Source organism: Etheostoma spectabile, chromosome 7, assembly GCF_008692095.1.
Source record: "Etheostoma spectabile isolate EspeVRDwgs_2016 chromosome 7, UIUC_Espe_1.0, whole genome shotgun sequence".
Classification (NCBI taxonomy): domain Eukaryota; kingdom Metazoa; phylum Chordata; class Actinopteri; order Perciformes; family Percidae; genus Etheostoma; species Etheostoma spectabile.
Window position 1 is genome coordinate 28,285,349 of NC_045739.1, and position 26,911 is coordinate 28,312,259.

General features: G+C 40.7%; 2 protein-coding genes and 1 long non-coding RNA gene across 3 annotated transcripts in view; 2 read left to right on the forward strand and 1 right to left on the reverse strand.

The window, feature by feature from the left end:
- The window catches only part of LOC116692110 (uncharacterized), a 21,864-nt gene extending 17,113 nt beyond the window's left edge, over positions 1–4,751 (reverse strand). Inside the window, exon 1 of the long non-coding RNA XR_004332631.1 lies at positions 4,741–4,751. This is a non-coding gene — a long non-coding RNA (uncharacterized LOC116692110). The remainder of the gene's footprint in view (positions 1–4,740) is intronic.
- Positions 1–18,856, forward strand: part of dgkaa (diacylglycerol kinase, alpha a) — a 23,044-nt gene extending 4,188 nt beyond the window's left edge. Inside the window, exons 2-24 of the mRNA XM_032520047.1 lie at positions 5,673–5,776; positions 6,470–6,546; positions 7,859–7,988; positions 8,180–8,254; positions 8,345–8,394; positions 8,911–8,985; positions 9,304–9,420; positions 10,591–10,708; positions 10,873–10,961; positions 11,078–11,197; positions 12,588–12,686; positions 12,916–13,002; positions 13,124–13,197; positions 13,278–13,352; positions 13,511–13,596; positions 13,732–13,821; positions 14,306–14,466; positions 14,561–14,625; positions 15,005–15,095; positions 15,239–15,425; positions 17,356–17,473; positions 17,685–17,745; positions 17,852–18,856. Coding sequence (XP_032375938.1) covers positions 5,701–5,776; positions 6,470–6,546; positions 7,859–7,988; positions 8,180–8,254; positions 8,345–8,394; positions 8,911–8,985; positions 9,304–9,420; positions 10,591–10,708; positions 10,873–10,961; positions 11,078–11,197; positions 12,588–12,686; positions 12,916–13,002; positions 13,124–13,197; positions 13,278–13,352; positions 13,511–13,596; positions 13,732–13,821; positions 14,306–14,466; positions 14,561–14,625; positions 15,005–15,095; positions 15,239–15,425; positions 17,356–17,473; positions 17,685–17,745; positions 17,852–17,932 — 2,202 coding nt within the window. The 5' untranslated portion in view covers positions 5,673–5,700 and the 3' untranslated portion in view covers positions 17,933–18,856. The remainder of the gene's footprint in view (positions 1–5,672; positions 5,777–6,469; positions 6,547–7,858; positions 7,989–8,179; positions 8,255–8,344; positions 8,395–8,910; positions 8,986–9,303; positions 9,421–10,590; positions 10,709–10,872; positions 10,962–11,077; positions 11,198–12,587; positions 12,687–12,915; positions 13,003–13,123; positions 13,198–13,277; positions 13,353–13,510; positions 13,597–13,731; positions 13,822–14,305; positions 14,467–14,560; positions 14,626–15,004; positions 15,096–15,238; positions 15,426–17,355; positions 17,474–17,684; positions 17,746–17,851) is intronic.
- Positions 18,857–19,904: 1,048 nt separating this feature from the next.
- Positions 19,905–26,911, forward strand: part of tamalin (trafficking regulator and scaffold protein tamalin) — an 11,449-nt gene continuing 4,442 nt past the window's right edge. The window contains exons 1-4 of the mRNA XM_032520081.1: positions 19,905–20,256; positions 22,697–22,749; positions 23,899–23,953; positions 25,793–25,895. Coding sequence (XP_032375972.1) covers positions 20,059–20,256; positions 22,697–22,749; positions 23,899–23,953; positions 25,793–25,895 — 409 coding nt within the window. The 5' untranslated portion in view covers positions 19,905–20,058. The remainder of the gene's footprint in view (positions 20,257–22,696; positions 22,750–23,898; positions 23,954–25,792; positions 25,896–26,911) is intronic.

Sequence of the window (26,911 nt, forward strand, 5' to 3'; positions counted from 1 at the left end):
TAAGTGTTTACTTAAATTCTCCAGTTTCTTCACCGTGTAATTGTTCATAAAGAAGTCGCTTTGGTATTTTTCAGTCGAGTGGTCAGAAGTAAAAGTGAATGTCAGGCTCTTAAACCGTTTTTTTAAGAGGTTTACGGGGGAGTGGATGTTACTTTCAAGTCAACAAGCTGTCGCTGTAGACGGCTTGACGAACCACTTTAACATTTAAATTGTTCTTCACTGCTATTTCAGTCACAGCGTAGCATAGATCCAGGAGGCTGGAACTCGTGTGAATTGCTGCTCAGAACATTTCTTCTGCACTGATTATACTGAGCGACGTTTTCGGTCAAACAGAATTATACCTCAGCTTGTGCGTCAATAGATCGAATCCAAGTAAATAACACTGAAGTGACGCCTGTCAGCCCACATTTAAATCATTCTCATACCTACACAACAGAGTCTCTCCCACATAAATGTTTCTATTAAGCAACATAAACAGTTCCCTCACACCATTTAACCGAAGCCCAGCAGTGGAACCTTATTGAGAGCCGTCCCCTGAAGCCGTAAGTCACACCGTCTGTATTAAGTCTTAACAAGCTTCAGACATTCCTCAAATCACATGTAATATTTATACTTGTTCCAGTAAGCCCATTAAGATGGTGCCACTGTTTTGTGAGAGTGGAGGATACTGCCTCCTCAGCATATATCACATTATCCTATCTCTAAGTGCAGGGAATGGCTCACGCGGTGCGTCGTGTTCGGACTCGTCCTGATTCCCACTCTGCATTGTGCATGCAAAGCATTATCTAATCAGGAAGCGAGGAATCAGATTACTCAGATAGGCTTGAGATCTTGTTCAACCAGACTATTATGATTATGACGATGATGCTCACGACATCACGCTCTTCTGGAAAGCATGAAAACAGGAAAGGGGGAAAAAAAAAACACCCACGAGTTATCTAACCCTAAAAGGTGTGTTTTAGGACTATTTTTAGTTGATTTGGATGACAGTGTTTGAAGATGGAGTCGGGAGTGTATTTTTAGGATACGGATTTTTCAGGCTGTAATCAGGTGATCAGTAGCAGAAGGTTTGTTTTTTATGATTCCTTCATGTGTCACACTGCTGTTGATACAGACCTGGCCCACCTGATCGGTTGCATAAACAGAAGTGCTAGGCAACGCTGCTGACCTTTTGAGGGAATTAAGTGAGGACAGTGTGAACCTCTCAGTGTCCAAAGACTGCAAATGGATACATATTACATGTAAAGGGTGGGTGTTATTTCAGATGATTTCATTTTTTTTTTTTTTTCCTCAGTGCGTTCTTTGTCCTTCCTTTACTCTGTTCTTCTGTTAAGTTCAGCCAGCCGTCACTGATATGTGCGCTGGCTAATGTGCGATAACACATGCAGACGACACTGTGAATTCACAGTGCAGCCCTTTTCATCGGGCCAGACTGGAAACCACCAGACAGTCTAAAATAAGCCTTCGTTTGTGTAATTGACAATAGAATGGACTTAGATCTCACCCAGACCCGATTTACGCTAACCTACAGTATGTGTGTATTTAACTCTTTAAAACTTCAGTATATTCATATATTTATAATGTAATTACCCTTATTACATTAGTATTATATTTGAAACTCTTTCCCCTCATAATTCCTGTGGTAACCATCACAGGTAACACTTTATAATAACCATCATTTATAGATGGGGAATTGATAGTTAATTCATTCTTAGTCATTTTACTGGTAACAATAAGGGGTGCGGGGGGGGGGGGGGGGGGGGTCACCAGACGCCTCCCGATACGATATCATCACGATACGATATTATTGCGATTTTAAACATATTGAAATATTCTGCCATATATTGCAATTTATAACCTTTTCCAACTTCTAATTTTTCAAACGATGTCCCCTTTGTCAACATCTGTTTCATCTAAAAAGATACATTTCTCTGTTTGTTCATATCACTTCAGTTTTATTGCTGCAAAATGGGACAAACTGACCAACACATTTACATAATATATAATATAATGCATAATATATAATAAAAGATCCATACTTGGCGCCTGTGTATCGATACAGTATTGCCACTGAAAATATCGGGTTACTATACTGTATCGATTTTTCCCCCACCCCTAGTTAACAAGCAATTAAATAATAATTTACAAAATATTAATAGTGCAGTAAATTAACAGTTTATTGTAACACCCATTATATAACTTATATACTATATAAGGTATCAAGTAATGATTAAAAAACATTTGTAACTCTATAAACATATACATAAACATGACATAGATAGATGGAGCAGATATTCCTAACACGTTGTCAAGGGTTACCAGTTGGTTTGTAAACCGTCTATAAACAGGGTCTGGATGGTTATTATAAAGTTGCAACAGATGACTATAATACCTTGTTAAATAGTGAATAAATACTTTGTAAACCATCTATAAACATTATCTGGATGGCTATTGTAAAGTTGCGACTGATGTTTTTCATAGTTATGTATGTCTAATGTATCATTGCTTGGTAACGCAATGATACATTATGTAAAAACATAATTTTTTATATATAGATCCACATTTTAATTTAACCTTTATTTATTCATGGAAGGTTCACTGCAGGATCACATTACTCAATTATTACTCCGTCATTCATTCAATCATTACTCAATACCTAATGTAGTATATGAGGGCTATAATGTGTGTAACAATAAGCTGTCAATTTTCAGCACTATTAACAATTAGTAAACATTATTAATTATAATGTAATTGTTTGTAAACAGTCTGATTGCTAACAGTTAAGTGACAACTAACTAAAGATGAATTAACTATCAATTTACCATCTATTAATGATGGTGATTATAAAGTGTTACCGAAAATACAATTGGTTTTGTTTTGCTCCAAAGGACACATTATTTCTACGTTTTCCAAAACATGCTGTAAAGTTTCTCATATATGCCTTTCCATTCTTCAGTGACCTTTCATTTCCATACAGTTTTTATTTTAATTTAGTCTTTGGCGATTAATCTCCAGGATTAGACAGGAAGAGCCTAAAGATCTGGATGTGGATGTAAAGTGTGGCCTCAGATGATGGAGGAACCCTGGGTGCTGGGTGTCATGAGGGCTGGAGGGGACCGGGGTGGAGGAGGGGTGCATCGGTTTTGCCTGAAATGACAAGTGACAGCGTCACAGAGGAGAAATAGGGAGTTGGGTTGGGAACCGGAGGGTTACCGGTTCAAGTCCCCGTACGGACCAAAGTATGGTGGTGGACTGGTAGCTGGAAAGGTGCCAGTTCACCTCCTGGGCACTGCCAAGGTGCTCTTGAGCAAGGCACCGAACCCCCAACCGCTCGGGGCGCCTTTCCATGGGCAGCCCCCTCACTCTGACATCTCTCCATTAGTGCATGTGTAGGTCCTGAGCATGTGTGTGTAATTCAGGCCTGTGTGTAATGTGTGTAATAACAACAGAGTGAAAAGTGTAGTTTCCCCTTGTGGGATTAATAAAGTATAATCAAAAAAAATAAAAAATAAAAAAGATTTCAAGTTTTAATTGCAACAATGCGATAGCTCACGGAGATCGTGGCAGCATCTGGTTGGTTTAACAGAAGGAGTGAACGCCCGCACTCAGCTGATGACTAGGTTGGGAGAGAGAAAGAGCGAGAGAAATGTGAAGCATAGAAGTCTTCCTGAATTCATTTATGCTAAGCTTCATAAAAACGTAGTAATAAAGCGTCATTTGTGGATTGGATTAAGGACTTGAGGCGCAAGCTCAGCAGATGATTCAACTTTCTTGACTTATGTATGGTAAAAAACCTACATTTATTATTTTCAAAGGTCCACTATTGTTGCATGGTAAAGCAAGTGAAGTGCAGATTCATTTTATAAAGTCTCCACTGCATTACCTCATAATGGTAATGTAAATTAGGCGAAACTTAATGCTTTTTGCTGTGATGAATTAAACTATTCAGTGAACTTTTGAGCATGGATTGCAAAATGTTCTGCAGTTATGTAAAGTATTTAAGGGCGAAATTACTGTCGTGGTTCTTAAAAAGCAAGATGATGTAACTTTTGCTTAGTGGGGATTACTTGATAATGGTAAAAACCAGCAAGCAGTCAGAGTCAGACAGTCAATAAATTGCTTAAATAATGTCAATTATATGTATTTATATCTAAAGTGTGCTTAAATTATTCACCATGAGCTACTTGTCATACCAGACCCAGCAAAACACCAAACTTCTGAGATTTTAAAATAGAGCAAGGGCACATTTTATCGCTGAATCGACATTTTGTCTGTAAAATTGAGATTGTTATTTTATATATATATAACCGTGGTTGGTGGTGGCGCAGTGGATATGACACATGCCGATGGTGTGGGAGGTTAGGGTTCAATTCCCACTGCGATGAGCAAGACACTTAACCCCTAAGTGCTCCAGAGGTGTGCAACCTCTGACATATGAAGCAGTATATTACATATAATGTAATATTACATGGTCGTTCTTTAAGACAAACAACCTAATACCAAATACCAAGACAAAGAATGCAATAGTGAATCAGAAGAGCATGTGTTCTGTGTCTTGGTGCTTTTTATGTCAGACCTGCTTAGAAAAATGTCCTGGCTATGACGATGCTTTATGCTTTACATATAGACTATGAACTACATTAGGCTTTCTATACATTTTGTATCGATCTGTCCCTGTATTTCTTTGGGTAATGCATCTACAACAACAACAAGGATGGCGACTTTTTCCCCTCCATTAACTTGTTACTCCTCTTTCTTAAATGATTCATGAATATACATTTGTCTGTTGTTTTTCCTGTCATTAGGGAACCTCCTTCCATTAGGTTTCACCTGCATGTTTGCTTGGGATGAAAGCATTCATATAGAACCCACCAAATGCTCGTCCATCTGTGTCAGATTCAGATTTTATGCTCGTTTTCAGCCTTGTATGACATTTAAGTTTCTTCCTTTTGTTCGGAGGGGACGTCCCCTCATAAAACAAGTTTTTTTTTTTAACCTCTCTGCAAGATTGTGTTGTTTATTTCTCCATTTCAACACTTCATTGTACTCGCTTTTGTGCTAAACGTAATCAAACGCTCTCTATATTTGGCATCATATAAATCAAAAATGGGCCAGTGAGTATATGGAAAGAGATTTTTGGTGCAGAGAATCCCTAGAGTCGAAGTATCATGGGTACCTTAACTTTAGCCTGACATCTATTCTACCAGGCCCAGTTTTTTTGTCGCTAAGGAAATGTTATTGGTTGCAAAAGATTTAAAATAAATACATTATTTATACGTGAGAACTCAAAATTGTTCATGCTTGGCAGTGAAGCCGCATTTCACAGCACACAAGGAAATAGTTTCATTTACACTTACACGTCGATGAAAGACTTTGGGTTTGTGGAACACAGACCACAGTGATATGGTGGTTAGGCACATAAACTTATTATAATTATTCATTGTGTTCACCAAAAGGCTTATTGTCTGGCAGTTACGTCCTTACTTTGGCTTCGCTGGATGTCGAGCGTGATTCTCCTTCTCTACTATCATGGATTTTCACAGCGCGAGATGGGAGATGCTATCTTTTGCTTGCAGCCATGCTTTCATGTTTTACAAAGAGGTAGGCTACTGTGCACCCACCTTCTCTTTTCTCTCCGTCTATGTCTCACTGTTTCTCTCGCCTGTGCACAGGCAGGCAGCTAGTGCAGAAGCAGGCACTATGTCCACCCCCACAAACCCAGAGGTGAAGGAGCTGAACCCTGTCGACTTTATCCAGCTACAGCAGTACATTGAATGTGAGTACAGACAGGCGGGCGGGCGGGCAGGCGGCTTTCTCAGCGCTTAACACCCCCCCTCCACTTCCACTTCCACCCACACATACACTCATTTACTCTCGCTTATGGTTTCTCATATCTAGAAGAGGTTACAGCCTGCCACATTCTTCTTTGTACATATGTAGTTGCCCCCCCCCCCCCCTCCTCCCCCAGATAACTGTATATTCATTGTGTGTAATCATATATGTTCATGATATGACAGAAACGTGGATTCAAAATGGCCACATAGCAGTTAGAGCTGGGCGATATGGAAAAAAATCAGATGTTAAGATCATTTTCTCATAACACCTATGTTTACACCATGAGATATTGGATAAATCATCATCAGTAATGTGGATATAATAACTAATTGGGGAAAGGCAAATAATGGAATAGCTAGAACAGTCCAGTAAGTTCAGAAATTGACATCACTTTACTGTAATGCAGCCTCTAAAACCAGGAAAAGACACCACTTATGTCATATTGCGATATAACGATATCCCAAATCTAAGAGGATATCTAGTCTCATATCACGAAATTGATAAAATAATATATATTGCACAACCCTACATACAGTAGAGTAGCCTGTGAAAAGTGTACATTTGAGAGCTACCCCCATGTGCAGAAGTACAGTATATATACATTACTGAGTGACTTGTTTGTCTTTGCTTCCAGACTGCAGCCTGAAGGTGAAAGATGTGCTCAGGGAATTTGATGCAGATGGTCGTCTGGCCCGGCACAGACATGGAGAGGTGAGGGGACGCCGCGTCCTGCTGTTCACCATCGGGTCCAAAACTCACTGGAAGGGATATCAGCCACGTGACACATTACTAAACTGAGTTATAGCTGTCAGCGTAGCAGTGTATGTATATTGAGCGGTTACTAATTGTCCTGCGCTGATTAACTTAGGTACAAACCCATCGATCACGATGACTCAGCTGTCCGGGAGAAATGTCTTCGCCGCGTTCAAGTACGGTTGCAAATGTAAATGACCTCCTTGTTTTTGCCCACGCAGCACGGCTGCTGGCTGCACTCATGCAGTGTAAGCTCAAATGGGATTGAAAAAGATCTTTCAAATACGTTAGCGTCGGTGGGTGACACTGCCAACTAATTTGTGCAGGAAGCAAATGCAGTAATTTCGAATGGGTTATTTGGCTGCATACAGTTTAATTAGATAATTGGAGGGAAATGTTTTTTTTTAATGGGATAAAACATAAATACTGACATAAAGTACTAGTTAATAGCTTTTAAAACCTACAGAACAATGAAATTAGGTGGAAATGTGTGTGTGTGTGGTGTGTGTGGTGGTGTGTGTGTGTGTGTGTGTGTGTGTGTGTGTGGTGTGTGTGTGTGTGTGTGTGTGGTGTGTGTGGTGTGAGAATAAGTATGCAGTTTCTGTGGTCTCACCCTCGTTTGCCTTTTTTTTTCCTTTTGTTATTGTGATCTGGCTGTGACATTATTTATTACTGGGTCAGCTCGCAGGGTATCAACCAGGGAAATGGAATAATGTCAACAAGAATGGGGTTTGTGGTTCACCGTTGTCGAGGGACTATTGCTTGTTAGCCCTGCAGCATATTATCATGTGAGAAAGACAAATAGACTTACTGTCATACATGACTCTCAAGCTCACACCAAGGTTCTTAATTTTCTTCTGAGAAACACTGTGAATGTCATCTTCTCTTATTTTAGAAAAGATGAATTTGAAAAATGCAGAAGTTAACACACAAACACACACACACACACACACACACACACACACACACACACACACACACAAGCACACACACACAGCATGGTGCTCCGGTTTCCCCCACTATCAAAAAACAAGAACTAGGTTCTCCAGTCAGTGCCCATTGGCTCAGATCTGGAGTTGGTCCCAGGGTGCTGTAAATGGCAGCCAACTGCTCCCTTGAGGGATGGGTTAAATGGTTAAATGCAGAAAATGAATTTTGCAGCATGTATGTGTATGTGACAATAAAGTCACACACACACACACACGGTTAACGCATTTCACAAAAGCACTGTAAACTAAATATGGCTCTCCCATTCATTTTTTCTCCCCAGTGCATCAATGAAGAAGGCTTTCGTCTGTTCCTGAAGACGTATTTAGAAGTGGAGGACTTCCCTGTGGATCTCTGCCAGCGACTCTTCTGCTCCTTCCAAAACTCCGAACCCACCCAGGCAGACAGTGCCAGTGAGATTATACACCATGTATTATAAACTCACTGCCTCCACGCTACTTTGCAGCATGCCCTTATCACTTTACGCCATGGCCTGTTTGGCATGCGCTCATTTATCGCCACATGGCTGTGCGATGCTGTTTGTGCAGATATTGTAACCAGAGGATTCACAACCAACCCTCTGTCTCCTCCGTCTCTCCTGTAGAAGAGGTCTTTCTGAAGGATGTTTCGTGTTACTTCTCTCTGCTGGAGGATGGCCAGCCAAGGGATAAGCTGGAATGTGAGTCCTTTGTTTTGGTTCCTGCCCTGAGATATATTTGAGTGATGACTTGGTCCAGCACTTCTACTTTCGTATCCCCTCTCTTTTTAGTTGCTTTCAAGCTCTACGACAGAGACGGCAACGGAGTCCTCGACAGCTCTGTAAGTCGTTGAGAAGAACTCTTAGGTGTGATTGTCGAAATCAAACACAAACATTCTGGCTTAGTTGTGGATCCGACTGATCAAAGTAAAGGTGGAATTGCCATTTATTTTAAAGTATTGTATCATACCAGTAGGACTAAATCAATGTTGTATCGTCTTAGATTTTGGATAAATCGTAATATTGTAATATGTTAAGTGTTGTCTTTACCTGGTTTTACCGGATGAATTACAGTAAAGTAAACATTTTGTGAACTTACCAGGCTGTTCTAGCTGTTCTATTATTTACCTTTACCCACTAAGTCATTAAATAATTTCTGGAGAATATTTATCAAAAATCTCATTGTGTAAAATAACTTTTTGTTAAAACACCAATAGTCAAGCATACAATAGTGTCGCAATATTAGCATCGAGGTATTTGGTCAAGAATATCGTGATATTTGATTTTCTCCATATCGCCCAGCCCTAAATATCAGTCACATTGCTAAAGCATGTCTTTTGTTGTTTTTTTTCAAACAGGAAGTGGATAGGATTATTGCTCAGATGATGCATGCTGCAGAATACCTCGGATGGGACGTGTCAGAGCTGAGGCCGGTGAGTCCCGGAGTGCTCTACTCTCAAATGGAAATGCCCTCAGACACATAAAAGTCTGTGTAGACTGATCTGCCGTGACAATATAGTAAATGTACATAACACATATGTTTGTGCAAGATGCCTTTTACAACATTGCATACAGTGTATGGCAGTATTTGTTACTCATTTGCTAGGGTTGGGTAAAAAGATAAGCTGCTCTCCACCTATAAAATCAACAAATTCCCACGTAGGACTAGTTTCAGGATGCATATGGTCTTCTTTAATTAATAGAGGTTTGTGCGATGATTGGATAATAACCATCTAATGACATTTCATCAGGTTCTGAAGGACATGATGACCGCAATTGATGCTGACAGCAGCGGCACGGTGTCTCTGGAGGAGTGGGTGGAGGGAGGCATGAACAACGTCCCCTTGCTGGTCTTGTTGGGTCTGAAGGTACTTTAAAAGCAGCATGTTTCACTTTTTATTAAGTGTTGGCCTTGAAACCACAATTCAGATCTGTTTCATGTTTACAGCAGGTGGTAAAACCCACTTTTTTTCTTCTTTTTTTTTTTTTACTGCTCTTGTGAAACCTTGGCTTTGCGTGCCTAGCCTCCGTCCTGCGCCTCCGCCCTGTCTATAAGGGCATTTTCGCCAACTCAGTGTTTCAGGGTGTGGTAAAGTCATCTCCTCTCTCTTGCAAGCTCTGCACTATCAGAGTGCTTTTCCATTTACTATGCACATTATGTGCCCACATTCAACAAAGCATTTTCATAAAATAGCCATCTTTAGGCATTGGGCACTATATTTGACTAAAGAAATAAATCATTTTAATAGCGGCTGGGTACATAAAAATGGTATCCTTAAATCAAGGGCAGATCAGTTTTGTGGTGTGGGTTTTGTTTAATGTGTTGCCAAGAATGTAAAAGCCACTTACTGTTAGACTGTGTGTCTGTCTGCTCACTGTGGCAGTGTGAAACCACGGACTGGACTCTGCCACTGGGTTTGGCCTCCACAACAATGCCAGGGACTTCCCCTCCGGCTATTTCTAACCACCAATAGACATTTGAAGCCTGGGGCGCATGAATTGAGCCCCCTCACAGTTGCTGTGTTTTTTTTTCACAGCCTGCCTGCTATGCCTCATGCAGTAAGTGATAGGCTGATGCATTATGTCAGGGAAAAAGCATTTCAGTGGGTAATCCGGATAAGAGCCCTGCTCGCTTTGTAAACAGATTGAAAACAACCTCATAATCTCGTGTTGAGAATTTGAGATTATCGTCACTGTTGATTTGAATATCCATGGCGCGGCGCTGTATGTCATGAAATGTCAAGCCACTACATACCGCATATAAGTGAACTCATTAGGGAAAGGTTTGTCATGAGTGGGTGTGAAAAACAACTGTGAAAGGCAGGCCTTTCCCGTAGTGTTTTTAATGAAAGGGTTTGTGTTGTTTGATCCAAAATGTAACAATGGAAACAAATATGAGCTGGATGTATTTTTTACATTTTCACTGTGTATTTTTATACCTAAATGCAAATGAGCTAGCACAGTCCCAAGATCTTAAACCATGATGTTCCTGTCTTTCTTTCATTGCCGTCTTCAATGATTTCTCCCTCATCGACCAGATGACCCAGAAGGACGGGCAGCACCTTTGGAGGATGAAACACTTCAACAAGCCTGTTTACTGCAACGTGTGCCATAGCATGCTGCTGGGTCTGAGGAAACAAGGACTGTGCTGCACTTGTGAGTACCTAATGTCACCAGACGAGGGCAACACTGCAGGGACACACGTCACTAAAACTGTAATGTCAAAACTGAGAAATGCAGGATCCGTTTTTGATTAATATTCAGCTTTAAATGTATATGAATGTACACATCACATGACAGCTGGGTGTCCTGTTGTGCAGGCTGCAAATACACAGTCCACGGACGCTGTGCCAACAGGAACCCGGCCCCCTGCACCCGGACCTATGTGAAGTCAAAGAAAGAAACAGGGGTAGGCCAGTTTCTCCACGACAACATTAACAGTGGCACTTACAGTGTCCATATAGGACGCTATCCTGTGTCTGAGTGATTTTATGTGGGAATATAAATATTCATCTCACATTTCAGGTTCCAGCACACGACTGGGTGAGTGGGAACTGTGACTCTAAGAGGTGTGAAAAATGCCAGAAGAAGATCAAGAGCTATCAAGGCTTGACGGGCAAACACTGTGTGTGGTGCCACACGATGGTGAGGACGCATCTCAGCGCTTGACTGATTCTCAGGAACAAATTAATGAAAACCTTTGTTTCCAACAATTAAATAAAAAATGCATAGTTGTTAAAAAAAAAGGAAAAAAAAGAATTCAACATGACACACACTAGACCCGTTTGAAAAGAGATAGGCAGCAGCAATAATACAAAAATACTACTCCAAATAACGTCAGTCTATCAAGCTATCACATATCACATATCAAGCTATTACATCAGTAATATTTACCGTTTCCTTACTCAATTCTGTACTTTTCAAAAATATCTGTTGTAAAAACATTTAAATTCAATCTGGAGAGGCTTGTTTCAACTAGGGCTGTGCTCAAAACATCAATACAGAAATATATTGTGACGTACTCCTCACATACCGATGCAGATACTACTATGGACATACTATATGTATCAAGTATCAATGGATACAGCGGCAAATGCTGTGACAGCACCTCACCCGTGGTGCAGTGTTCAATGAAGCCAAGAGATGGCAGACAAGGCCAGTCCACGTTACAAAAACAGCGCACGTGTCAATTCAAAACAAACATTCATTCAAGCATGTTAAGGTTAAAAAATATTTTATATGTTTTTTATTACTAATTCTGGGATCAGTAACGGAATATTTGAGTTTCACTTTAAAGGCAGGGTTGGTAACTATTTCCAATTTACCCTTTTTTATATCATGTTTGAAATGGTCATGATACCCCGACAACAGTAAATACCTTATGTACTCTAAAAAAAGGAGCAGAGAAAGATCTGTCACCTGTAGCTGCTGTGAAAAAAAAACACCGATCGCTGCCTCGGGGTCCGTTTGGAAAGAACCGATGAAATGCTTCCTCGCCCCATTGTGCGTACTCTACCCCTCCCGTGTATGAGCCTGAGCTCAATGTGCGCCCCCTCACATTGCTAACATTAGTCATGTTTGTTGAAAACATTCGGTATGATAATATCATGGGAAACTGCGGCCCTTCTCTGTTCTGCCCCGAGGAGATGCTACTTTCAAATCTTGCTAGCTTTTCAAAATTACCAACCCCGCCTTTAAATTCTGTCTCCAGTGTTTTAAGTTGTGCAATCGCTTCTATGCAGAATAATAAAGAACAGCATTTATAGTAAAGATTGTGCAGGACATGGTCATTATTCAGATTGATCCTGTATTGTGATATGTATCGTATCGTGGACTCTATATCGTGAAACGTATCGTATTGTGTGGTCGTAGGCCATATCCAGCCCAAGTTCCCACCACTTCTTTCTCCTAACTTTCCAGTCTCTTTTCACTGTACGCAGTTAAGTGAAGCAGAAATGCTAAAAAAAAATCCTGTCAGTTGTCATCACTCCTGTGCTGGGAGATTATGTAACGTGACATTGTTTGTGTTTTACAGCGTCATGATGAATGTGCAGGCCAGGAGCCAACAGTGTGTACCTGTGGGCCCCTCAGAGACCACATCCTGCCTCCATGGGCAATCTATCCTGTTATAAAGGTACAGTATTATCCTCGGGCACATGTACTGCACGGAACAAACACTGTGTGTCACACCAACGCAGAACATAACATCAGCCCCAGGGCTCTTTGTTGTTGTTTCTTTCTCACCTGTGTGGCATTTTGACAGGTACAGTGTGTAAAGATTTTTCTTTCTCTTCAAAGGGCAAGAAAATCTATTACATTTCCTCTGGTCTTATTCAGTCTTTGCTTTGTTTTGGTCCCTAAAGGAGAGACCAAACAATGTAAAGAATGGCTGCTCAGGCTCAACAGATGACAGTGAGCTCAATACTACTCCTGATGGACAAGTGCTTCAGGTATTATTCTCCCCCAGCAAAGCTTTTTATCAATGCTAAATATTGACAATGAGGCGGCTAAATGTGGTTTGGCTGTATGTACGGTCAAATCAAACTATAACACGTGTTTACCATTCAACAGATCAGCCCCGTGCCAAACACCCATCCTCTTCTAGTGTTCGTCAACCCTAAAAGTGGTGGCAAGCAGGGAGAAAGGTCAGTTGAAAGAAATACACTCATGAAGAAATATATGTCTAATACATGCGCATTGTTTAGCCTGGTTTTATGCATTACAGAGTCCTGCATAAGTTTCAGTATTTACTGAATCCACGGCAGGTAAACAACCTTTCCAACGGCGGACCTGGACCAGGGTGAGTACGACACATTATGGTCAGCGTGAAATGGAGAAAAATAGATGAATGGAAATAGATTTTATATTTACTGAACACTGCCAAATGTTACATAACAGACAACATTGTCTTGCACACACGAAGCGCTGCTGTTTTAGATCCCGTCACCTTTCTTTCAGACTGAGTTTCTTCAGACATCTGCAGGATTACAGGATCTTAGTGTGCGGGGGTGACGGCACAGTTGGCTGGATTCTAGACGCAATAGGTGAGATTGATGGATCGCTATAAAAAGGAAGCATTATTAGGAGATGCGTCAGCCTCCACACCATGAGCTTCTTTTGAAACTCATTCTGACGCACATTCTATTTCCTTCCCTTATTTATCCTTTTCTCGCTTTCAGATAAAGCCAATCTGGTGGTGAGGCCCCCTGTCGCTGTGCTTCCTCTGGGCACAGGAAATGACCTAGCACGGTGTCTGCGATGGGGAGGAGGTCAGAAATAAATGAAAATAGTGAAACATTTTACAGCATATGTTACTATTTGTGTTTTTTAGAATGTGATTCATGAAATAAGAATGCTTTATTCTAGGCTGCACAATATTAAGGAAAATATGCCATATGCGATACCATTGTGCATTTCTGCTGCTTTCAGTATTCTGCTCAAATACAACAACCTGCTTGTTGAAGGGAAAACAAATGAAAGTGAATCATTTCTTGCATTGTTTCATTGAACACGTTGAACAGGGAATTGAATATAAAAAAGCACTACTAAAAAAAAGAAGCAGTTACATTTTAAAGTACCGTTTTCTACTGATATTTTGAGTTTTTTTCAAAATATGTTGCAGCCTTTCACGATGAGTTGATATCACGATAACAATAAAAAAACAATATACAGTATTTTGTGCAGCCCTATTTTATTCTATATTTGTCTATATGAGTCAATCATACGTGGCGTGTGTGTGTTGCCTTTTTGAAGGATATGATGGTGAGGATCTGAGTCGTATTCTTAAAGACATCGAGGGGAGCACTCAGGTGATGATGGACCGCTGGACTGTGCGGGTCATCCCAGAAGAGAGTCAGGAGAAGGGCGACCCCGTTCCCTATGAAATCATCAACAACTACTTCTCTATCGGAGTTGTGAGTTTCTCAGAAATACATCACACGAGAGCACACAAGTGTTCATATTTCATATTTGTGTTTGGATCATTTCTGGTGTGTGTTGTGTTGACAGGACGCCTCCATTGCCCACCGCTTTCACACAATGAGGGAGAAACATCCCCAGAAATTTAACAGCAGGTACGCTCTTCAACTCTAAACACATTCAGTTCTTAGGGCACGTCCTCAGGGACAGCATACGGACAACAACATCCCACTCATAGTAGGAACCCAGTGTTAAAATCATACGTCTAACAGATGTTGATGACCCGAGGAACACTTTCCATTTATTTTTTTTGTTCTCGTTTTTGCTTTCATTTTTCCTGTTTGAAGTAACAGGTTTTTTAAAGCTGAAAAAAACTGAATGCAGGTGGCGAGTGCAGATGTCTGAAGCAGCGAGCGTTGCAACTTGACTCCCTCCTGCCTCCAAAGAGCTGTGTGTGATAAAAGGAAAACAAATGTTCTTTGAAAATGTAATATAACCTAAACCTGAATAAACACACTTTTTCTATGACGGCAGAATGAAGAACAAGCTGTGGTATTTTGAATTTGCCACTTCAGAAACCATCTCTGCTTCCTGCAAGAAACTGAACGAAAGCCTAACCATCGAGGTGAGATCCCAGCATCAGCTTTATCAGCTTTGCACGTTTGTGTGACTGTTTTTGTGTCGGGTGGGAGAGAAAAAAAAAGATGTGTTCCCACAACCAGACTGAGTACTCTTTGTCTCTGTGGTCTGCTGCTGTGTCTTCTTCAGTGCTCTGGTACTCCACTGGATCTCAGTGGCCTGTCTCTAGAAGGGGTTGCTGTCCTCAACATTCCCAGCATGCACGGTGGCTCCAATTTATGGGGTGAGACCAAAAAAGGGGACACTAAGGGACTGACAAGTCAGGAGGAGCCCGAGGTGATCATCGACCCAGAAATCCTGAAAGTGTCCTCCCAAGGTATTTTGTCATTGGGTGTATACTGTATGAGAACATCAGAAATCTGATTTAAATCTGGCCAAATATGTACTTTTCATCTACAGTTTCCTCTTAAAAACGTCAAACCTTTTAACTTTACAGTATCCAAACATCACTCTCATTATCCCAGTTTCCAGCTGGGGTTTTTTTTAAGCAGAAAGTTCCCAATAAACCCACTGCATCTGTTACCTGCCCAGCACCAAAGCAGAGCGTTGTTTGAACTAACATTTGTCAGATGGACACAAACAGGACACTAAATAAATGATCATGTTGCTTCGTGACTGCTGGATGTGGAAATAAGCAACTACTAAAGTCCTAAAAAAGTTTCCCTGCAAAGGGGAGGCAGGAGCTCAGTCTGAAGGGAGTTGGGTTGGGAACCGGAGGGTTGTCGGTTCAAATCCCCGAATGGACCAATGTACGGAGTGTGTATTGGTAGCTGGAGAGAGATGCCTCTTCACCTCCTGGACGATGCCAGGTACCCTTGAGCAAGGCACTGTACCCCCAACCGTCTAGGTTGCTGGTCTAGCTGGTCTGACATCTCTCTATTTGTGCATGTAAATTGTAATTTCCCCACTGGGACTCAATAAACAGTATACATTAAAAATAATTAAATTAAAAAGCTTTGCTGAAGGGGATATATCAGACCCAAAGTGGCCCAAAAAATCAATTAATGTAGCTTGCAAAGGGCCATTAGCACCAATCAAATGCAGTAAATCCTATGTGATAAAAGCATTGGTCAGACTTGATGTATTTCATTGCTGTTGGGGTATTTAAACCTGCATTAACGGATTTTATTTCTGGCCACTTGAGGGCAGCAGAGACAAGTTGTACACACATCACTGGCCTTTTAGGCTTTTATGGCAAACAGTCCAGCATACGCATTCATTTGGGGTCATGTTTGTGTCCACCTGTGCAATATTCACTCTCCTTTTAGTTCGATTTTGGTGTCTACAAACTACGGAGGTAAATACGTGTCTCTTTAGCTGCTAAACGCTCCAGTATGTTCACCAGCTAGTTGCTAACTGTGTCGGTCTGCTAGAACTGCACCATTTGAGGAAAATGTGCCATGATGTTGAAATTAGCAATAACGATATTACTTGCCATAAATAAACAGATATTAACGTACAAATGAAAGGAAATCATTTCCAACATTCTCTTATTGAAAACATTGAACATTGAATTGAATATAAAAGGCACCACTAAAAAAAGAATGACATTACTTGCATTATAGAGTGCAGTTTTCTACCAATATTTCCTTTCAACTAACACAAAAAGTCTCTGTTACCTGTAGCTGAAAGCGATGTTTACGTGGGTCAGATGTAATTTCAGTATTAGCATAAATGCATATAATAATAGAATAGAATAGAATAGAATGCCTTTATTGTCATTATACACAAGTACACGGTATTTGTGCAACGAGATTAAAGCAATCCCTTTACAGCGTTGACACAAAAAATATAAGAATATAAGATAACAGTATAAAATATCAAAAATCAAAAATATAAAGTCAAAGATATAAAGTCTAGGTAGTGCAGAGAAAAAAGAGAAAAAAAGAGAGGGGCGGGGGTTGCTGGCGCACAGTCCTGAGTCCGGAGAGCAAATAAAACTGTATACATATATAAATCACCTGGAATACACATTGTGTAAACATAGATAAGTGTTAACAATTAATAAATAAATATTGCACAGTAATGAAAAGGTTAATGTATTAACTATTGCACTGTATGAAATGAAATTGCACAGATTCCACTGTCCTATGAGGTATTATATAACAGTAACAGTATAACAATAATATTGCACAGTCGGAGGGAAGGAAGAAGACAGTCCGGGGGGAGGGGGGCTGTGGAGTGGAGTCAGTGCATATGTGAGGTCAATGTATGCATGTAAGTAGTGTATGTCCATGTGTTGTCAGATCTCAGTGACCGTCGATTAGAGGTGGTCGGCCTGGAGGGAGCCATGGAGATGGGACAGATATACACGGGTCTTAAGAGTGCTGTGAGGCTCGCGAAAACATCCCAGATCACCATCAGGTGAGAACCAGCCTCACACAGACATGTTCAAACTTGTCAGGCTTTTGGGCTCCATGTCTTCACAATGGCTTGTAGTTGACTTTGATCACCGGCTGAGGATGATCCTCTGGTGCTTTACATACCAGTAATTAGGTATGCCGGCTTTCCTGTTAATTACACATTAGGGCATTTTTTGATTTTGCTACTTGATCCCTCTCTACTTTTCCCTCAGGACGAAGAAAGCTTTACCGATGCAGATAGACGGAGAGCCGTGGATGCAGCCCCCATGCACTGTAAATCAGATACAATTTCTTCTTAAATAGAACACAATTTGAATGATTTGGGGTTTTATTATAGTGTCACTTTATTGACATTTTGCTTTTTGGATTTCCTTTTCAGATTCACATCACACACAAGAACCAAGCCCGCATGTTGATGGCTCCTCAGGCCAAATCCTCTGGCTTTTTCACCTACAAATAAAACTGCTCCGAAGCAGCCACACGCGCTCGTTTGTTGTAAATAGAGGACTGACACTTTTCTTAACTATAAAATCAGTTGGAATGTTTATGTTGTAGAATAACAAGTTATGATAACTGCATCTGTGTAACATATAACCGAAGCATGGCACTGTATGAATACAACTGTATGGTAGGATACGTTTGCATCGTGGCAAAATGATTTTCACCAAACTCAACTCTCTCGCCGCCTCTGTGTCAGTGCTTCACGGTTAGTGAAAACGCTGCTCTGTAAGAACTTAAAGTGAATGTCCTGCTAAAAGAAGAATATTCTGCTTCATGTGCCTTTACAATCTGTTCTCTATGGTTCTGGCTTTGGTAGAAGACTTACAGAGCTCTGTGTAGACGTGCACTTTGGACATAATCCATGTAGTATTGCTGTTTTTGTTGTGGCTGTAAAGATGCTGTGAAAGCCAGATATAGTGTATGTTCTTGTCAATTTGGAACCAACCACTTTGTCATACGTTTTTAGAAGATACTTGAAAGTGTTTTGGGGAACAGTAAAAGAACAATCATTGCCAAAAAGGCTGCATGTTGATCCGCTGCAGCAGTCAGCCTACTCTACTGTTCCTTACTCTACTGTGTGTGTGTGTGTGTGTGTGTGTGTGTGTGTGTGTGTGTGTGTGTGTGTGTGTGTGTGTGGTGTGTGTGTGTGTGTGTGTGTGTGTGTGTGTGTGTGTGTGTGAGAGGGCAGAAAGTTGAGATGTATTATTCACTTCTAATTTATAAATTGCATTGGATTTGAAATTAATGGTTCACCGGTTGAAATATATTATGTAAATAATTGAAATGCTTAATCATTCATATCATTTCAAAATATCTAGAAGATGTTTATGTAATATGCTTGAGATAAACACTGTGGAAAGATTTTAATAAATCATGGACTTCAGTGTTTGGGATACTTCATTTATTATGTGGTAGAATATTTATTCTACCACAAGGGGGCGTCATCCACTTTTTAGTCTTTGCAGCATCTTGTGCTCCACTAACTCAAATGAATTGTTTTCTCTGCCTCTTTAAGACTTAACTCCTCATTGTACAACTTAATCTATTTGTTGTCAAAGCAAAAATCTGTGCTGAGAATAAATACTAGTTTTTCCTGAGTAATATTACCCCTAACTTTTAATTAGAGGTTGGTCTGCCAGCAACTGATGCTGCCTTCAAATGCTGTTGGACAAACATGACTACCATACTGTGTGTTTGGAGACTTTGCCAACAGCTGTCAGAGTGCTTTACACAACAGTGTGCACATAAAATAAGCCACCGAATTAAAGAATTGTGTCACATATGTGCCTTACAAAGTTACAACAGCAGGTGGGAATATGCTAACTTTTTAAAGAGGCAGGACATGTTTTAAGAAACATAAAATACTCTGCTTTGAATACTAATTTCTCGTTTTGGCTTTTCAACAAAAAACTTCAATACACTACTTTACACATTCTAAAAAAGGACATGTACAACATGTCTTCTACTTTACTGAAAATTCTATTTACAGTGTCCAGTAATTTTCATATTTTTCATATTAAAATAGTGAATCATGGCCAGCACAATTCCTTAAATATTAAAAGTTTTGTCTTCAAAAATCTTGTTTTGGCTGACCAAAAGTTTAACAAAAATAAAAATAAATAAAACGTTCAGGTTATAATTATATAAAACAGAGTAAATCAGAAATTCTTCACATTTGAAAAGCTGACACCAGGGAATATTTTCTCCTCTTGATTCTACAGCTAATTTCTAAAACAAAACCACCTCTTTCTTTGGCTACATTTGCAACAGCCAAAACAACAACACTTGCAGCTGCCAAACTGTGAAACAGGAATATCCGAGGTGTACGTGAAGTCATCAAAAAAAGGATGCACGTCAACATCCCTATTGGCACTCATTCGTGTCCTTCACAATAAAAGTCCCCGCCCCCAGCCTTTTCAGAAGAAACGCTCTGAAGTCAAATTACACTTGGCTCCACGTTGAAGCGCATAACTCGGTTAGCATCTTCCTCGAGCGGTTACACTCTCTGAGGAGAACAACACGCTTTAGAATTATTTTGTCATTTTTATTTTCAACAACTTTCCCGCTCTCTTTTATGAGCTCAACATGACGTTCAGGAGGCTGAAGAAGGTGAACTCCAGCGGGCCAGAGAGTGGACCCGCATCCCCAGACAACGACATTTATTTCCCCTCGTCAAAGTCAGACAGCTGCCGGACCGGGGTCTTACCGACACACTCCTCGGAGGTTTACAACTACAAGACTTTGGCTTACTCTGGAGGGACGCTGCCCAGGAACTTCAAAAAGGTAAGAAGTCCATTCAACACTTGTTGTGTTACCTTATTATTTCTCTCTTGTGTCCTCAGTCATTGGGTCTCGTAGTCCGACGTTATCAATACAGTTAGCATGAGTTATTAACTGCACTCTCAATGCTATTCTATTAACTGTTTTAGCTGCAATTGGTCATACAAGACAGTTATACTTGCTTAATATGAAACATTTACACTCTTGAGGCAGAATAGTTTTCTTTTTTTTGGGACTTTTTAGCATGACACCATTTAGTGGACAGTGGACTTCCACATTTGTTTAGATAGATAGATAGATACATAGATAGAACATACATACATACATACATACATACATACATACATACATACATATTTACACTGTATTTATCCCAAAAGGAAATGTTAGGCATCCAGTAGCAAGACAACCATAACACATATTCACACATATATCACACATACCTAACCAATAAAATTACAAATCACTCACAGAAAGGCAATGGCCATGATATGGTGAGATCCTTATCATGGTCATTGCATTTCAGTGAGTGATTTTTTTAATTGTTGTCACTTTTTTTGTTGAATTGAGTGATTCTTTCACCTGCCACAAGGACAAGAAGTTACCTTGCTAATATAGACAAGATGGACTTTGCAAGACTTTATCTGAAAGTAAAAAGCTGTGGATCTGGATAAATGTGCAGTGTTGTCGGTCTATCTGGTGGTTCTTGATCTGGAAATGGTTTGGGCACCTCTGCTGGTTCATGGTGGAGCCTATCTTCAGTGGCCCATCCGTGAGGGGGGGGCAAAGTGTGGACCACCCAAACACTGAGTCTGATTTATGATGTGTCAGGTTTGCCAGGGTCTGGTGCTTCAAACGAGGACTTCATCCAAATTAAAATGATGATGATTTGACACAAGCAGCGATCCTTAAAGTAAAACCCTGCAACAGTTCAGGTTTGTTTACATTGAGATGGAGCATGACCAATACTATTTTTGTTCTTCTTTTTTTTTTTTTTTTTTTTTTATACATACAAATGACTCATTTTCTTTTGAGGGATGGTGAAATATATTGACATTACTATGACTTTTGGAATGATTTACGTGTAAAAACAATTACAAGCCTTTTGGTGTAATTATTGTCATTTAGTGTCATAATGTAGTGGTACCAATACATGCTTAAATATACAAAAATATAAAATGAAAGGACAAAACTCAACTAAGAGTTTTTTGGTTTTTAAAAGACGATTTGATGCCAAAAGACCAATATTCACATCTTTGACCTTAAGGTTGTCTAAAATGGATTGATGAAATGTACTTGCATCATAAGTACATAATATACGGGATTGAAACAACTAAGTCATTTTCTCCATGTTAGCATGCAATAGTAAAGCCATAATTAAAGAATGAGGCCCAGGACTGATATCCCCCTTCTCTGATGCTCCAGAATGACACCAACTTTAGCCTGTGTTGCATAATAAAGGCTTAAGGTTTGCATGGCTAGTGTGTCAATTAGCACATTCCCTGGCTATTGTGTCTCTCATAAAGCTGGATTCAATACTGTAACTTTGTTTGGTGTTTCTGGCATCCTAGTTGGAAAGCAGTTTAAAACAAACAAGCGGAACAGTGTACAGTAAAGAGAGGTACAGCTATCCACCAAGTTACATGCATACATGCGTGCGGTGGCTGGAGTGAAGGGCTACAAAAGTGCATTGTGCACACACAGGCACAGAGATCCTGCTCCAGCCACCCCCCCCTTGTTCGTCTCTGAGGGTATTTGGGAATAAATGCACTCATTGAGATGGGAGCAGGACAATTCTGTAAGTGTTGGGACATAAAGAAAGCAACATTTTACTAGCCAGAGAGACTGTAGCACAAAGCAGCCTTTCATCGGAGCAGCATTTGAAAATGATTGAGTTGGAACAGTGGAGGAGTGATTGTAATGATTTAGTGGAGCGTTCTGGACAGATGCCTTTCTTATTTACACAGGTAGGGCAGAGTCCTGACCTACTGTTGACTCGGCTTTTCACTCAATGCAGTTATTGTGGCAGTTATTCTCGCCACGTGTGTCTTATTTGTTTCTTTAATAGGCTGGAATTTGTACAAACTGCTCTTAAACAAGATCTAATGTTTCACTTAGGTCAACATTTTGAGTGCCGGAGGGCGGCTGATTTTGCGTTAATTAAAGCTGCATTTATGTATGCTTTCTGACGTTGGAACTGGGAAGTAAACAAAGAGCAGCCAGACACGAATTTCTGGTTTCACCTTTTAATGGATAATAGCCCAGTGGCTACAAAATAAAAAAACACATAGCGCACATGTGCAGCTTCGAGACTAGATGGACCAGTTGATGCACTGATGTGTACTGTAGGTGTGTCCTGGAAACCCCCGATGAGTGATGTTGCATTAAGCTCCCCTGCAGGTGTCCGACACGCTTCATGTCTTGTTTCGTTTTCTCCCGGCAGGGCGGCGGTCTGCAGAAATGGAAACCCTTAACAGTGACACCAGAACCACAAAGGTACAATCTCCTTCATCCCTCACTGACATTTCCCCTTGGTACTTTTTTCTCTTTCCTCTTATCATCCTCCGAAGAATAATTGCAAGTGAGCAGCGTCATCCCAGGGTGAAAGGCCCTCATTCAAACAGTCACCCACAGTGATGGCAGCCAAATGTTATGCATGATATTCTTTGAGGGTCGTCATGAATTTTCATGGGTTCTGCTGTGCCTGCATGGGAGATGCTGTGTTGACGTCTGTCAGTCCAACAGTCCCTTGTACTGTACGTTTAGCCGTGACGTCCAGAGGCTGCGGGACACAGAAGAAGTCCTGTACGGCCAGCGGAGACATCTTGTTATGCTATCTGTAATTTAAATAAGGATAAAGAGAGGAATCCAGAGTTGGACATAAACACATCTTGTTGACCTCATCTCCTCCTGCTCTTGTGTTTTGGAGTTTATATAACCCTACAAAAATGCTGCTTTATACATTTTTGGCTCCTTACCGGGAGCGAAAAAGCTGACGGACTATGTTATGCCATATTTATTTAATTTTAAAAGATAACTCTACAGATATGACACATCATTTGGTCTTTAAGACATCAGAAGACCGTTAAAAAATGGCCACCACAATATCCTAGAGCCCAAGACAACGTTTTCAAGTGTCTTTTTTTTTTTTTGTGTGCGACCAACAGTCCAAAACTCCCAAATATTCAGGTTACAATGATGGACAACAGAGAAAAGCAGAAAACATTCACATTTGCGAATTTGACACCCGTCAAAATGTGGCATTTTGCTTGAATGAACTAATTGTCCAAATGGTTGCTAATACATTTTTTAATAACTTCAAAAAGTTTTGTGGTTTTTTTCTCTCCTTGATTCTACGTTAATATCACACAGTTAAGACGCCCCATTTCATTTCTACAATCCAAAGCACTACTTTTAATTGTAAGCCCAGGGAAAGCACACAGTTAAGAACCTGCAAGCTGCAACCCTCAAACATTCAGCATCTTTGACTTAAACAATCAATTGATGAGCAAATTAGATGCTTATTGCCCACTTTATCACACAGCTCCCATTCATCTTAAAAAAGACTCTGGGATATCTGAGGATATAAAAGAAGTTGTGAGTCAGTTTGAATAAAAATGACCAAATCTCTTGCTTCTTTTCCAGAAAGGTGGTGGTCCTGGAGAAAAATGAAGAGGAGACGTTTGGTTTCGAGATCCAGGTGAGACGATCAACAGCGATACTTTAGAGCCTCTCGAGTTCCATTTAACGGGATTTCCCTGATCGGCCACATCTCTGTCACTAGATCATGAAACTTTGAGTGACTGAAGCGTGGGCTATCTCATCCTGTAAATCTCTTAATCCGAGCATTTGGCTGCTCGGCGGGAGTCAAAGGTCAACGCATCAGTCAAATAACTCGCTGAGTGTTAGTCCCATGACTCGAGAGAAGAGGAGATGTGTTTTTCTTTTCCCAGCGCTTTAAGCTGTGTGGTTTGCTCACACGCTCGCCATGTAATACCTGCTTCACACTCACCCTCTCAGCAGGCAGACGCTTCACACATACAACCTCATTATCTCCCTGCTCTCGCTCCCCCTCGCCCCGAAGCCATGCAACAACCTCACAATGTCGGCTCTGTAATGCAGACCCCGCTCTTAAAATAGTTTTCTGAAATGCGTTAAAGCTTCTGTAAACGTAGCACTGCGCGGAGGAAAAGACATATCGTTCTATTTATGGTTTGGATGGAGGCTGCCGCCCTTCCTGTCCGCCTGTGGCCAGGAGGAAGTGAGAACACGAGGGCCAGTTTGACGTTCAGCAGTGAGGGAGATGACTTTGGACTCTTGTGTTTTCCTGGAGGTTATCAGCCCTAAGTGCCTGTTATGTTCATCCGGATGGATTTGGAGTTGAGGATCCAGCATGCAAATGGGATATTTGCGTTTCAACAGTATTTGCGTGGTTATATGTTTATCTTTCAGGCGGCTGATGAGGAAGTGAGCCAGGCAGATCCGAATCATTGCAAAATTTCCATGAGAGACACTCGTCCAAGTTGGATCCATGTTTTAATAGGAACACTTGACTGTAGCAGATGGAAAGCCTGATAACTCGCATGTCACTCTGTGGACCTGTGTGTTGAGGGAAAGCCCCTGAGAGTTTCAGCCGGATAGTTGTGTGACAAGGGGAAGTCTATCTGTTGCCTGCACTGCTCTGACCTTCTGCAGAGAGTCTGCGGTGACTGAAACGGGGAAGAGCATTCAAAGACACGTGGAAGTAACACACTAACACTGTTTCCAAGACAACTAAATACTACACAAAAATAGAAACTTTCTTAATGGGTTTCAGGGGTACATCAGGTTTATAAAGACAGAAAAACACTGATGTCAGTATGTCAAGATAGGATCACATTTTCTGAAACGCAATACAGATATAGATATATGAATATAGATATTTTTTCATTGTAATTTGTCCTCCTGTCCATACTGGCCGTACTAGCCACAAAGAAATCCAAGGATAAGGTTTTGTGCTTTCACGGAGAGGGTTTTCTTGGAGGGATAGTAACACAAAGAGGGAGATTTGAACTTAAAAGACAAGAAAAATTATTTTCAGCTGAACTTTAGAAGTAGTAAGTATGCAACTTTGGATCATGTTTTTTGCACATAATAGTTTGTCCCTCATCTCCTACATTAAAACTGCTTTTGTATAGCATGTATGGACAGAAAGAACAGTTACAGCAGCTTTTTTAATGTGTGACTGTTTTCAAAATGTGAACCTGTCCTTTCTACCGTTGCTTTCTGTTCAGCCAGGCCAGAGAAACAAACCTTATCTTGCCATGTGTGTGCCACGTCTTTGCTTATTGACCAAGATGATCTGTTTTCCGGCATTGCCCGTCACGGCTTCCTCAGCTTGTCATTCAGCGGTTTATCAGTGTTGCATTGTGTTCCACCACAATATTTCAAAACTGCTGACATCAATCGCATTGTGTAAGCCAATTCCTAAAAATAGAGAAGAAGAAGAAGTATTTACTCTCAACTTTTTTTTTTAAAGTGATTGTTCTGTCTCTTTCAGACCTACGGCCTGCACCATCAAGACCAAAACTCTGTGGAGATGTGCACGTTTGTGTGTAGAGTGCACGATGACAGCCCGGCCCAGCAAGCAGGACTTAAAGTTGGTGAGTTTGTGCATCGAAGCTCAAAATAACCTGGAAAACACTGGTAATAGACACAAGGGGAAGTGAGTTTCTTTTGTTCAGCTCATCCTCTTTTTGGGTTTGCCAGCTGATACTCGTGTACCGTACGTCAACAAAAGCGCTGGTGTGTTTCGGGCCGGCTGTTTAGTGAAGTACAAATATGACAGTTTGCCTACTCATTTTCTAGTCAACAAACGACTTAGTGAGCGGCTATTTCAGCCAACACGTATTTGCCAGCTCTTTGCACCAATGTGCCAGATGGAGTAAAGCAAAGAAAGTTGTAAAGGAAGTGGTGTTTTTATTTGGCACACATGACTTGTTTTCTTTTTGAAAAGAAAAAAAAAGAAATCCTCAAAGATTGAAACTGCGTGACAGGGATTTTAAAAGACAAAATATTTGTCAAAGTGAGATGAGAAGAGGATGCTGTGTTCTTGATAATGTTCTACAAAGCGCTGCAGCGGTCATTCACTTCTTTTATATATTGTCCCTGGTTATCAAACTAGAGACTGCTCAGTGGCCGCTCTCGGCGTTGACGTCTACGTCAGCGTGTCAAAAAAGAAGGAAGGCGGTCCTCCGCCTCCTTCCTTCATCCGACCTGCGTATGTCACTTCAGTTTCACTTCCTACATTCCTGGCATGCTGGCTCTATTGTTCCCTGTGTCTCACTGCGAACACAGTGACTTCATCGCATGAAGCCTATTGGGCGGCGGTTTTTGAAAGAGGAAAAATAGGCTTTGTTCTGAAAGCCCACAAAGGCTGCTGTCACGCATGAGAGTTCACACCACATCTAATAAGTGGGACAATATGACTCTCGTAGGTAAATAAACAAATATGGCTTTAACATGTTTAAATAAGCCTTTTTCCAACGGGGTGGTGACAGAAGTTCATTAACGAGCCGTATGCCACGACTGCACACGTCTTCCACATTTGTGTTGCACATGTGTTGAGGTTTTTTTTTAGAAATCAAACAAGCTTTAGTGGGCTGCAGCTTGCAGTAAT